General features: G+C 55.2%; 1 protein-coding gene across 3 annotated transcripts in view; it reads left to right on the top strand.

Annotated features, from left to right (window-relative positions):
* Nucleotides 1-4,783, top strand: part of ANKRD52 (ankyrin repeat domain 52) — a 51,526-nt gene extending 46,743 nt beyond the window's left edge. For all 3 annotated transcript variants that reach the window (XM_032093987.1, XM_032093989.1, XM_032093988.1), the window contains 3 exons: nt 289-371; nt 583-674; nt 3,254-4,783. In XM_032093987.1, the coding sequence (XP_031949878.1) occupies nt 289-371; nt 583-674; nt 3,254-3,501 (423 nt within the window). In that variant the 3' untranslated portion in view covers nt 3,502-4,783. The remainder of the gene's footprint in view (nt 1-288; nt 372-582; nt 675-3,253) is intronic.
* Nucleotides 4,784-12,181: the final 7,398 nt, after the last annotated feature.

Raw genomic sequence — 12,181 nt, 5'->3', positions numbered from 1 at the left:
CGGGGCTGGGAGCAACCTGGGATGGGGAGAGGTGTCCCTGCCTGTGGCAGAGGGGTGGGAATGAGGTGATTTTTATGGTCCCTCCCATCCCAAACCACCCTGTGGTGGGAACCAGAGGCTTGTGGTCAAGGAGGAGGTGGAGGTGCAGCAGCTCTTCCTCTCCAGCCCTGGCAAAGCGGGAGCAGGACAGGTTTAGGGAACAATTCCCTATCCCAGCGAGCCACATCCCGCTCGGATCTGGCCTTTCCCTTCCTAACCCCACCCTAAACCCCCCTCTCTCCTCGCCAGGGCCATGAAAAGTGTGCCTTGTTGATCCTGGGGGAAACCCAAGACCTTGGCCTTATCAATGCAAGTAACAGTGCTCTGCAGATGTGAGTATTCCCACAGCCCCGGGCTCGGCCGCCGTACGGGCAGGGAAAACAAACCGGGAAAGGTGGGAATGGGCGAGCTGGGAGCAGCTGAGCTCGGAGCCTGCCCTTGAATCCATCCAAGATTTCACCACCACGGGGTGTTCCGGCTGGGTGGAGGTGGGATTTTTTGGGTGGGGTTTCAGGGATTGATGCCGCTTTTCCCCCTCGGCAGGCCGCTGCACATCGCGGCGCGGAACGGCCTGGCCTCGGTGGTGCAGGCCCTGCTCAGCCGAGGGGCCACCGTGCTGGCTGTGGATGAAGAAGGTGCGTGTCCTTGGGGCCATCCAGGGCGTTTCAGCATTCCAGGGAAAGTGGCCAGAGCCTGGGAAATGCTCAGCCAGCAGCAGGATTCCCTCGTCCTTCCCGCAGCCCTAGGAAGGGGCATTCCCTGGGAAAGCATTCCCAGGTCTCAGGGGTGTTGGAAATGTGGCTTCTCCCTCTCTGTGCTCTCTCTGGTGCTCCCAGCTCGGTTGGGATTCAATTCCAGCTTGGAAAAAGCTGCTGCTGCTTGTGGTCTTGCTCCTGGCAGAGCTGCAATCCTTTGGACTCAGAACGAGATGGGATTTAAAATCCTTCCCAACCCAAACCATTCCATGATTCCGTGGTTGTCCCCCCAGTTATTCCAGGCTTGAGCAGCTTTTCCTGCATTCCCACCTGTTCATTTTCATGGAATCCTGGAGCAACTTTAAAGGAAGTGACTTTTAAAGGTCATTTTCTTTCCCTGGGGGCTCTGGGAGAGCTGGAGAGGGATTTTGGACAAGGAGCAATGGGACAAGGGGTGGCTTCCAGCTGGGAAAGGGCAGGGTTGGGTGGGATATTGGGAAGAAATTCCTCCATGTGAGGGCAGTGAGGCCCTGGGATGGATTTCCCAGAGGATTCCTCATCCCTGGAAGTGCCCCAGGCCAGCTTGGAGCAACCTGGGATAATGAGAGGTCTCCCTGCCCACGGGACAAGAAGGGATTTTGATCCCTCCCAACCCAAACCATTCCGTGGTTTCCCCCTCAATCCTTCAAGGCTTGAGCAGCTTTTCCTGCATTCCCACCTGTTCATTTCCACGGAATCCTGGAGCAGTTTGGGTTGGAAGTGACTTTTAAAGGTCCTTTTCCTTCCGAGAGAGAGCTGGAGGGGGGATAAGGCAGGATTTAAGATCCCTCCCAAGCCAACCCAAACCAAAGCATCCCACAGCCCATCCCACAGCCCCACAGCCCATCCCACAGCCCACAGCCCCACAGCCCATCCCATAGCCCATCCCACAGCCCCACAGCCCATCCCACAGCCCCACAGCCCCACAGCCCATTCCACAGCCCCACAGACCCACAGCCCATTCCACAGCCCCACAGACCCACAGCCCATCCCACAGCCCATCCCACAGCCCATTCCACAGCCCCACAGCCCATCCCACAGCCCCACAGCCCCACAGCCCCACAGCCCATCCCACAGCCCCACAGCCCCACAGCCCATCCCACAGCCCACAGCCCCACAGCCCATCCCACAGCCCCACAGCCCATCCCACAGCCCACAGCCCCACAGCCCATCCCACAGCCCATTCCACAGCCCCACAGCCCATCCCACAGCCCCACAGCCCATCCCACAGCCCATTCCACAGCCCCACAGCCCCACAGCCCATCCCACAGCCCCACAGCCCATCCCACAGCCCATTCCACAGCCCCACAGCCCCACAGCCCATCCCACAGCCCCACAGCCCCACAGCCCATCCCACAGCCCATCCCACAGCCCATCCCACAGCCCATCCCACAGCCCCACAGCCCATCCCACAGCCCCACAGCCCATCCCACAGCCCATTCCACAGCCCATCCCACAGCCCCACAGCCCATCCCACAGCCCATCCCACAGCCCATCCCACAGCCCCACAGCCCATCCCACAGCCCATCCCACAGCCCATCCCACAGCCCCACAGCCTATCCCACAGCCCATCCCACAGCCCATCCCACAGCCCCACAGCCCATTCCACAGCCCCACAGCCCCACAGCCCATTCCACAGCCCCACAGCCCATTCCACAGCCCCACAGCCCCACAGCCCATCCCACAGCCCCACAGCCCATTCCACAGCCCCACAGCCCATTCCACAGCCCCACAGCCCCACAGCCCATCCCACAGCCCCACAGCCCATTCCACAGCCCCACAGCCCCACAGCCCCACAGCCCATTCCACAGCCCCACAGCCCCACAGCCCATCCCACAGCCCCACAGTCCCACAGCCCATCCCACACCCCATCCCACACCCCCACGGCTCCACAATCCATCCTACAGCCCCACACCCCCACAGCCCATCCCACAGCCCCACAGCCCCACATGCCAGCCCACAGCCCCACAACCCATCCCACACCCCCACAGCCCATCCTACAGCCCCACACCCTATCCCACACCCCCACAGCCCCACAACCCATCCCACACCCCCACAGCCCATCCTACAGCCCCACACCCTATCCCACACCCCCACAGCCCCACAACCCATCCCACACCCCCCCAGCCCACAGCCCCACAGCCCCACAGCCCCTCTTGGCTCTCGCACCCCCACAGCCCCACAGCCCCACAGCCCCACAGCCCATCCCACAGCCCCACACCCCCGTAGCCCCACAACCCCACAGCCCATCCCACAGCCCCACACCCCATCCCACACCCCCACAGCCCATCCCACAGCCCCACACCCCATCCCACACCCCCACAGCCCATCCCACAGCCCCACACCCCCGTAGCCCCACAGCCCCACAGCCCCACAGCCCATCCCACAGCCCCACAGCCCATCCCACAGCCCCACAGCCCCACAGCCCCACACCCCCTTGGCTCTCGCACCGCCGTCACCGCTCCCTCCCTCCCTCGCAGGTCACACCCCGGCGCTGGCGTGTGCCCCCAACAAGGACGTGGCCGACTGCCTGGCACTTATCCTCTCCACCATGAAGCCTTTCCCCCCCAAGGACGCCATCGGCTCCTTCAGCTTCAACCTCCTCAAGAACTGCGGCATCGCGGCCAAGACGGCGGCGGCGTGCGGGGCCCTCCCGAACGGCTCCGCCTGCCCCTACTCCAAGGAGCGCCACAACGCCATCGGCCTGGACGGCTGCTACTCGGAGTAGCCCCGACCCATGGGTGACCTAATATCTTATTCTATTTATTTAGAAATTCTATAAATATAGGGCACTTTAAAGGAGAACAAGACTGGGCAAGCCCAGCGCGGGCTGTGGGGTGGGCTGGGCTGGGGAGGAGCCAAGAGTTCGGCGCTTTCCACGCTCCGGCGGTGCCAAAGCTGCTCCTGGCAGTGGCCTTCCCGTCCCCTGCGCCTTCCCAATCCTGCCTGTGCCCCTGGCTGGCCGGGCAGGAGGCGGAAGGGGCAGGATTTGGGCTGGCACAGGGCAGGTGCCACCATCCGCTGCTGGGTTTTTCCTCTCCGGGCTTGATCGGAGCCGTTTCCTTCCCGGCGTTTGTTTCCTTCCCGGTGTTTTGTTCTATTCCCGATATTTTTCTTCCGTTCCCGCTGTTTCCTCCCCTGTTTTTCCCCAGTGCCAGCCCCCCCTGCCCTGCCGGGATACCCCCGGAGCTGCTGCCCCGGCAGAAGGGGCAGGATTTGGGCTGGCACGGGCCAGGTGCCACCATCCACTGCTGGTTTTTTCCTCCTCTGGGCTTGATCGGAGCCCTTTCCTTCCCAGCGTTTTGTTCCATTCCCGAGATTTTCTTCCATTCCCAGTATCTCCATTCCCAGTTTTTCCCTTGTGCCAGCCCCCCCCCTGCCCTGCCAGGATACCCCCGGAGCTGCCACCCACCCAGCCGGCATGAGGAAAAGCTGAACTCTTGGCAGGGGCGGGGAGGGTTTGGGATTTAGGGATGGAGGGGGTCAGCTCCCGGCCGAGCAGCTCGGAATCGCTGCCCTCCTGCGAGCCCAAACACTTGAAAACCCAAAATCTGCTGTACCTGGCACACTCCGAAATCCTTTGGCAGCTCATTTCTATGGAAAAACAAGAAACAAAGCCGGGTGCTGCTGCCCGAGCCCGGGCACAGATGCGCCGCTGGAGCCTCCTCCCCACACCAGGCACTTTAGGGATTCTGTTGGTCGTTGGCTTTTTTGAGTTTTTGAAGGTTTTGGTTGGGGTTTTTTTTTGGTTTTTTTGGGGTTTTGGGGGGTTTTTTTCCTCCCCCTTTTCCTTTGGCAAATCGTTACATCCTAAAAAGCTGCTTTGGAGTTTCCCTTCCCTGCTTTGCGTGGCCGTTTCCATGAGAGAGACTCAGTGTTGGTTGCTTGGGTTTGTGTTTTGTTGTTGTTGTTGTTGTTGTTTTTTTAAAAAAAAACAAAAAAAAAGAGAATTATTTATAGAGAAACGAGCATTTACCTTGGAAAAAAACCAACAAAAACCATAAAAAGAAGAAAAAAAAAAATTCAACGTTTTTAGCCTTTACTTCAAGAAACAAATGCACTTGCAAGTCCTTATTCCCAACGCTGCATTGAATTTTTTTTTGGGATGCAGCATCCTGGCAGGTTTCGTGGATGTGGGTGGGATCGTTGGGTTTGTTTTTTGGTTTGGGTTTTCCTTTTTTGAAAATTTAATTTTTTTTTTTAATTTTTTAAAATTTCATTTTATTTCTTTTTTTTTTTTATTTCATTTTATTTCATTTCATTTTATTTTATTTTGGCTTATTTCATTTTACTTTATTTTATTTTATTTTGTTTTATTTCATTTTACTTTTTTTTTTTTTTGGTTTATTTTATTTCATTTCATTTCATTTTGTTTTATTTTATTTTCTTTCAGTTCAGTTCATTTTGTTTTGCTTTATTTTATTTTATTTCATTTTTTATTTCATTTCATATTATTTCATTTCATTTTATTGTATTTCATTTTATTTTGTTTTACTTTATTTTTTCATTTCATTTTTTAAAATTTTTTTCATTTTATTTCATTTCTTTTCTTTTGTTTTCTTTCATTTAATTTCATTTTATTTTATTTTATTTTATTTCATTTCATTTTTTTGTTTTATTTTATTTCATTTAATTTCATTTTATTTTGTTTTGTCTCATTTCATTTTATTTTATTTTCATCATTCAATTTCATCTTATTTTGTTTTGTTTCATTTCATTTTATTTTATTTTATTTCATTCTATTTTATTTCATTTTGTGTTATTTTATTTCATTTTATTTCATTTTATTTTATTTCTTTTTTTTTGTTCCTTTTCTTTTACTTCATTTCATTTCATTCTCATTTTCATTTTTGGAAATCCCTGTTTATGCTGCACCTTCGACCCATCCGAGGATGTTGCGCTGTTGGTTCGATTTTTGCTTTTCCTTCTGAATCCCTGTAACAATACCCAAAAACCCAAAACCAAACAATTCCCTCCCTGCCACGAGTCTGCTCAAAGCCAAAGACTGGGACGCAGACCCGGCAAAGGACCTGGAAAAGGCAGCGGAATTTCGGGAATCTCCCAGCTCCTCTCCCTCCGCTGCCCTGCTTGGGAGCAGGGATACCAACAAGAGAAAAGGGCGTTTCTAGAACCAAAATTCTCTCTTTTTTTTGGATCTTTTTCAATTTTATTTGGAAATCTTTTCTCCATGAAGGCGGCTCCTCCCGGGGGAGGCGGCCCGGGCGGGACCCCCCCCCCAAGGCGGGACCCCCTCACTCCTTTCCTTTCCTTTCCTTTCCTTTCCTTTCCTTTCCTTTCCTTTCCTTTCCTTTCCTTTCCTTTCCTTTCCTTTCCTTTCCTTTCCTTTCCTTTCCTTTCCTTTCCTTTCCTTTCCTTTCCTTTCCTTTCCTTTCCTTTCCTTTCCTTTCCTTTCCTTTCCTTTCCTTTCCTTCCTTCCCTTCCCTTCCCTTCCCTTCCCTTCCCTTCCCTTCCCTTCCCTTCCCTTCCCTTCCCTTCCCTTCCCTTCCCTTCCCTTCCCTTCCCTTCCCTTCCCTTCCCTTCCCTTCCCTTCCCTTCCCTTCCCTTCCCTTCCCTTCCCTTCCCTTCCCTTCCCTTCCCTTCCCTTCCCTTCCCTTCCCTTCCCTTCCCTTCCCTTCCCTTCCCTTCCCTTCCCTTCCCTTCCCTTCCCTTCCCTTCCCTTCCCTTCCCTTCCCTTCCCTTCCCTTCCCTTCCCTTCCCTTCCCTTCCCTTCCCTTCCCTTCCCTTCCCTTCCCTTCCCTTCCCTTCCCTTCCCTTCCCTTCCCTTCCCTTCCCTTCCCTTCCCTTCCCTTCCCTTCCCTTCCCTTCCCTTCCCTTCCCTTCCCTCTTTCCCTTTCCTTTCGTTTCTTTGAACCAAAGCCAAACTCTTCTAGAACCAAATAGGAAGTTCCAGTCTTGGCCTTTGGGTGAAAAGCACATTTCCTTGGAATTCCCAGCAGGGATTTGTCCCCCGAGCGAGGGAGGAGATCGAGCCCGGGGCTCCCCCCGCGCTCCCCACCCCGCGCTCAGCAAAGCACTCGACAAAACCCTGCGGGAGCTCTCGGAGCCAGCACCAGGCACTTGGGAGGGGCTTTTTCCTTCTCCCTTTCCCTCTGGATCCCCCTCCCTTTTTTATTTTTATGGATGGAACCCCCCCCGGCCGTGTCCCCCTCCCCTCTGCCCCCCTTTTTTTTTTTTTGCACCGGATACCTCAGCTCGGAAGCGGAACGAACTCGTAAAACTTGAATCCAAACCCACAAAAAAAAGCTCCTTTTTTTTTTTTTTTTTTTTTAATTTTTTTCTCTTTTATTTCCTTTTGGGAAGATCCTTTCCAGTATTCTACGGAGGAGAACTGGAAAAAAAAATTAAAGAAAAAAAAAGAAAAAAAAAAAAAGAGGAATTGTTTACATTTCGCTGGCGAATCCGCGCTCGCCCGCTGCCGCTCCTTCCCTTTCCCGGCAGGAATTCAGGCACCGCTCCGTCCTCCCTCCGCTTCCCTCGCCCTCCCCACGGGGCAGGAAAACGCCCTGAGCCCTCCCGGGGCTGCGATTCCCGGATTCCCGGGATGCTCCGTTTCCATGGAGATCCATCCCGAGGTGCGGGGGTGGCGGTGGCACCCGGCACCATTTCACTGGAATTCCCAGCACGTGGAAAACGCTGCTGTTGCCTCGCTCTGCCCACCCCGCACACCTTGGGGGTTTTTGTCTTTTTTTTGGGGTTTTTTGAGGGGTTTTTTTGGGTGTTTTTCTTTGAGGTTTTTTTTTTGGAATATTCTCGTGGTTTTCCGGGTTTGTTTTTTTTCTTTTTATTTTTGGCTTGGAGGAGGAAGCTGATCCCTCTTGCCGGCCTCGTCCCCCGCGCTCCCAACGCGTCACCCAACGCGTCACCTCCGCTCAGCGACGCCGAGACAATCAATGTGATCTCCGTAAGGGCTTCTCCATCCCTTCCTCTCTCACCCTTTTGATTTTTCGTGCCCTCTGCCCTTCGCCAGGAGCTTTTTTCCCCCCCCCTTCATGTCTTGAAAAATAATAATAATAATTATTATAATTATAATAATAATGATGAAAACGGAGGAAAACGAGGTTCCAGCGGCGCATCCGCTGCCCGGGAGCAGAGGGGATGGGGTGGGGGGAGGGTGGGAGGGAGGGGAAAAAAGGGGACGTGTGGCCTTTTTTTGGGGGGTCCCAGTCTTGTTCTCCTTTAACGCTGTTATCGTTATCGTCGACAGCACAGCTTGACAATTTCAGTAATAATCAAAGTGTTTGGTAATAATTGCATTATTTTGCTAAACGAGATTTTTCTCTTTTTTTTTCGTGATGGTTTCCCTGGTGCGTTGTAAAAAAGAGGGATGGAGGGAAACTTCCGCTGCCCTGCCCCGCTCTGCTCCCCCACCCCGCACCGCCAGCACTTCCCAAATTTTCCATCCCTTTATGCCAAAGTTGGACCATTCCCTGCTCAGTTCAGCGGAATTTTTTTGTTTTCGGCTTCCCCCCCAACCCCGCCTCCAATCTGATTGATTGATTGATTGGTTCGGAACACGCAGGCAACAGATCTTTGTCCTTTTTCCCTGTCCCGACCCTCTGGAAAAAACAAAAAAACAAAGGAAGTTTCTCTCCGACCCCTTTGGTCCAAAGCACTTGCTTCAAGTAATAAGCACTTTTGTTAAAAAGCATGAGTCTGGATTCCCTTTAGCATCCCACGGGATAGAGAGCGGTGAGAGGGAGAACGAGAGTGTCTTTGGCTTTATTTTTTCAGTTGGAATTTAAAAGAGAAAGAAGAAGAAAAAAATGGAAAAAAAAAAAAACCAAAAACCAAAAACCAACAAAAAAAAAAAAGTTCGTTTCTAGGGAATGAATGGACAAAGGGAAGTTGTGTTTTGAGAGAGAGAGAGAGAGAGAGGGGAAAAAAAAAGAAAAATATGAAAAAAAAAAAGAGCTTAAAAATAGAAAGAATTAAAAAAAAAAAAAAACAACAGCACAAAAAAAAAAATTACATTTAACTACATTTCAAAGTCACCGGGTGTTTTTGCACTGCCATTGCCCGAGCGAGGGGCGCCGCCCCCTGAGCCATAGACCCTGCGACGAACACTGAATGTACCGGCGGCAGCGCCCCGAGCGGGGCCGGGCCGGGCCGAGCCGCTGCTGCCGCCGCTCCCCGGCCGCGGGCACTCGGGAGCTTCGGCTTGTTAGGGAAGTGTGTCCCCGTGTCCCCGTGTCCTGCTCCTGTGCCCCTGTCCCGTTCCCATCCCGCTCCTGTCCCCGTGTCCCCGTGTCCCCGTGTCCCCGTGTCCCCGTGTCCTGCTCCTGTGCCCCTGTCCCGTTCCCGTCCCGCTCCTGTCCCCGTGTCCTGCTCCTGTCCCGGTGTCCCGCTCCTGTCCCCCTGTCCCCGTGTCCTGCTCCTGTCCCCCTGTCCCGTTCCCGTCCCGCTCCTGTCCCCGTGTCCCCGTGTCCCCGTGTCCTGCTCCTGTGCCCCTGTCCCGTTCCCGTCCCGCTCCTGTCCCCGTGTCCCCGTGTCCTGCTCCTATCCCCCTGTCCCGTTCCCGTCCCGCTCCTGTCCCCGTGTCCCCGTGTCCTGCTCCTGTCCACCTGTCCCGTTCCCGTCCCGCTCCTGTCCCCGTGTCCCCGTGTCCTGCTCCTATCCCCCTGTCCCGTTCCCGTCCCGCTCCTGTCCCCGTGTCCCCGTGTCCTGCTCCTGTCCACCTGTCCCGTTCCCGTCCCGCTCCTGTCCCCGTGTCCCTGTGTCCCGCTCCTGTCCCCCTGTCCCGCTCCTGTCCCCGTGTCCCGCTCCTGTCCCGTTCCCGTCCCGCTCCTGTCCCCGTGTCCTGCTCCTGTGCCCCTGTCCCGTTCCCGTCCCCGTGTCCCGCTCCTGTCCCGGTGTCCCGCTCCTGTCCCCCTGTCCCGTTCCCGTCCCGCTCCTGTCCCCGTGTCCCCGTGTCCCCGTGTCCCCGTGTCCTGCTCCTGTCCCCCTGTCCCGTTCCCGTCCCGCTCCTGTCCCCCTGTCCCGCTCCTGTCCCCGTGTCCCGCTCCTGTGCCCCTGTCCCGTTCCCGTCCCGCTCCTGTCCCCGCGTCCCTGTGTCCCGCTCCTGTCCCCCTGTCCCGCTCCTGTCCCCGTGTCCCGCTCCTGTCCCGTTCCCGTCCCGCTCCTGTCCCCGTGTCCCGCTCCGGTCCCGTTCCCGTCCCGCTCCTGTCCCCCTGTCCCGCTCCCGTCCCCGTGTCCCGCTCCTGTCCCTCTCCTGTCCCCCCGTCCTGCTCCTATCCCTGTGTCCCGCTCCTGTCCCGCTCCCGTCCCCGTGTCCCGCTCCCGTCCCCGTGTCCCGCTCCCGTCCCGCTCCTGTCCCCGTGTCCCCGTGTCCCGCTCCTGTCCCTCTCCTGTCCCCCCGTCCCGCTCCTGTCCCCGTGTCCCGCTCCCGTCCCCGTGTCCCGCTCCCGTCCCCGTGTCCCGCTCCCGTCCCGCTCCTGTCCCCGTGTCCCCGTGTCCCGCTCCTGTCCCTCTCCTGTCCCCCCGTCCTGCTCCTATCCCTGTGTCCCGCTCCTGTCCCGCTCCTGTCCCCGTGTCCCGCTCCCGTCCCCGTGTCCCGCTCCCGTCCCGCTCCTGTCCCCGTGTCCCCGTGTCCCGCTCCTGTCCCTCTCCTGTCCCCCCGTCCCGCTCCTATCCCTGTGTCCCGCTCCTGTCCCGTCCCTGTCGCCTCTCCCATCCCTGTCCTGCTTCTGTCCCGTCCCTGTCCCGCCCCTCTCTCCCCCCTCTCCAATCTCTTTCCCCACCCATTCCCCATCCCTCACCCCTTTTTCCTCCTGCTCCCCTCTCTTTCTCACCCTTTTTCCCACCCCTTTTCCCGTCTCTCCCACCCCTTTTCCCTTCCCTTCCCTCTCCAAGCCCTGTCCCACACTTCCATTCCCTTTCCCACCTCTATTCCCACCCCTTTTTCTTCCTTCTTCCACCCCTTCTCTCCCTTTCCCATCCCCTTTTCACCCTTCTCCCACCCTTTTCCCCTTTTTCCTCTCCCTTTCCCCTTTCCCTTTCCCTTTCTCTTTCCCTTTCCCATTCCCTTTCCCCTCCCTCTCCTTTCCCTTCCCAGACGGAGCGAGGACCCCTCCCCAATCCCACAAGAGCAGCCCCCGGCCCCTCCCGGCCGCATCCCGGGGCTGGAATCCGGCAGATCAAAAAAAAAAAAAAAACAAAACAAAACAAAGTAGCACTGAAAAGCCAAGTGAAAAAAAAAAACCCAAAAATCTCCAAAAACGTGGAATCCGTTTTGGTTTTGTTCCCATTTGGGGTGCTCGGAGCACCCGAATCTGGGGGGGCTCGTGCAGATCCCAATTCCCGGGAGGGGAAGGAACAAGGAAAACCCCAAACCAACAAAAGCAGAGACCCCAGAAAAAAAAAAAAAACCTTTATTTTGGTTTTTTTTTCCTCCTTGATTTTATCCCGCTGTTCCGCGGGGCCTGCGGAGCTCCCCGGCTCCTTCCCGGGTGGGAACGTCGGGGTCGGATCCCACCTTTGCCTTCAGTGAGAAACCAAAGGAATAAAACAACCCCTTCCCACTGGATACCGGCACGGACACGCGGATTCCTCGGTTCGGGCTTTGTTTTTCCTTTTCCTTTCCTTCCCCCCCACCCCCCGCACTCCCTTTTCCACCTTTCCTTTCCTTCCCCTTCCCTTTGTTTTTCTCCAAGGACACAAGGAGCTGTTCAATCCTCTTCTCCCAGCTGGAATTTTCTGGGCTCGGCAGTGAAAGGAGATTTAAAAACAAAACAAAAAAAACAACAAAACCCCAAAAACGAATAAAAGCCGAGGCTCACCCGAAACATCAGCCTAAAAAAAATCCTTGGAATTGCGGCGCGAGGCTGGAGGGGGCCGGAGCCGGAGCCCCCGCGGGGCAGTTGGGGATGGGGGGGGGGAACGCGTCTCTAAGGCATCTGTAGCAACTCTGTGTCTTTAAATATCCTCCGTGTCAATGCTGCACCTCTGTATTTTATGCACATAAATGTTCCTTTGACGCCGACAGGACAAAAACGAAAACCTCATCATCACCTGTCAGGTACCGCCGACTCCTCCTCCGTGGGCGGGTCCGTTTCTCCCGGGCCTCGGTTTGTTGTCCCCCCGCCCCACCTCTTCCCGTGCAGGGGGAAAAGGGGAGAGGAGATGGAAAAAGAGAGGAGGAGGGGGAAAAAAAAAAACAAAAAACACACACACAAAAAAAAAAAAAAAAAAAAAAAAAAAAAAGAGGAAAATAGCCTTACTCGACCCAGTCGTTATCGATATTGTTCTTCGTCAACTTGAAAATAAATAAAGGAAACTTCGCATGGAAAGCTCCGTGGGTGTGGTGATTCGGGGATCCAGGGGTTCCTGCTGCTCTTCCCGAGTTCCTCTGGAGCTTTGGAGAAGCTGCGATTTCCTCCTGTCCCTTTTTT

Source organism: Corvus moneduloides, chromosome 30, assembly GCF_009650955.1.
Source record: "Corvus moneduloides isolate bCorMon1 chromosome 30, bCorMon1.pri, whole genome shotgun sequence".
NCBI classification, from domain to species: Eukaryota; Metazoa; Chordata; class Aves; order Passeriformes; family Corvidae; genus Corvus; species Corvus moneduloides.
This window is presented reverse-complemented; position numbering and strand designations above follow the sequence as displayed.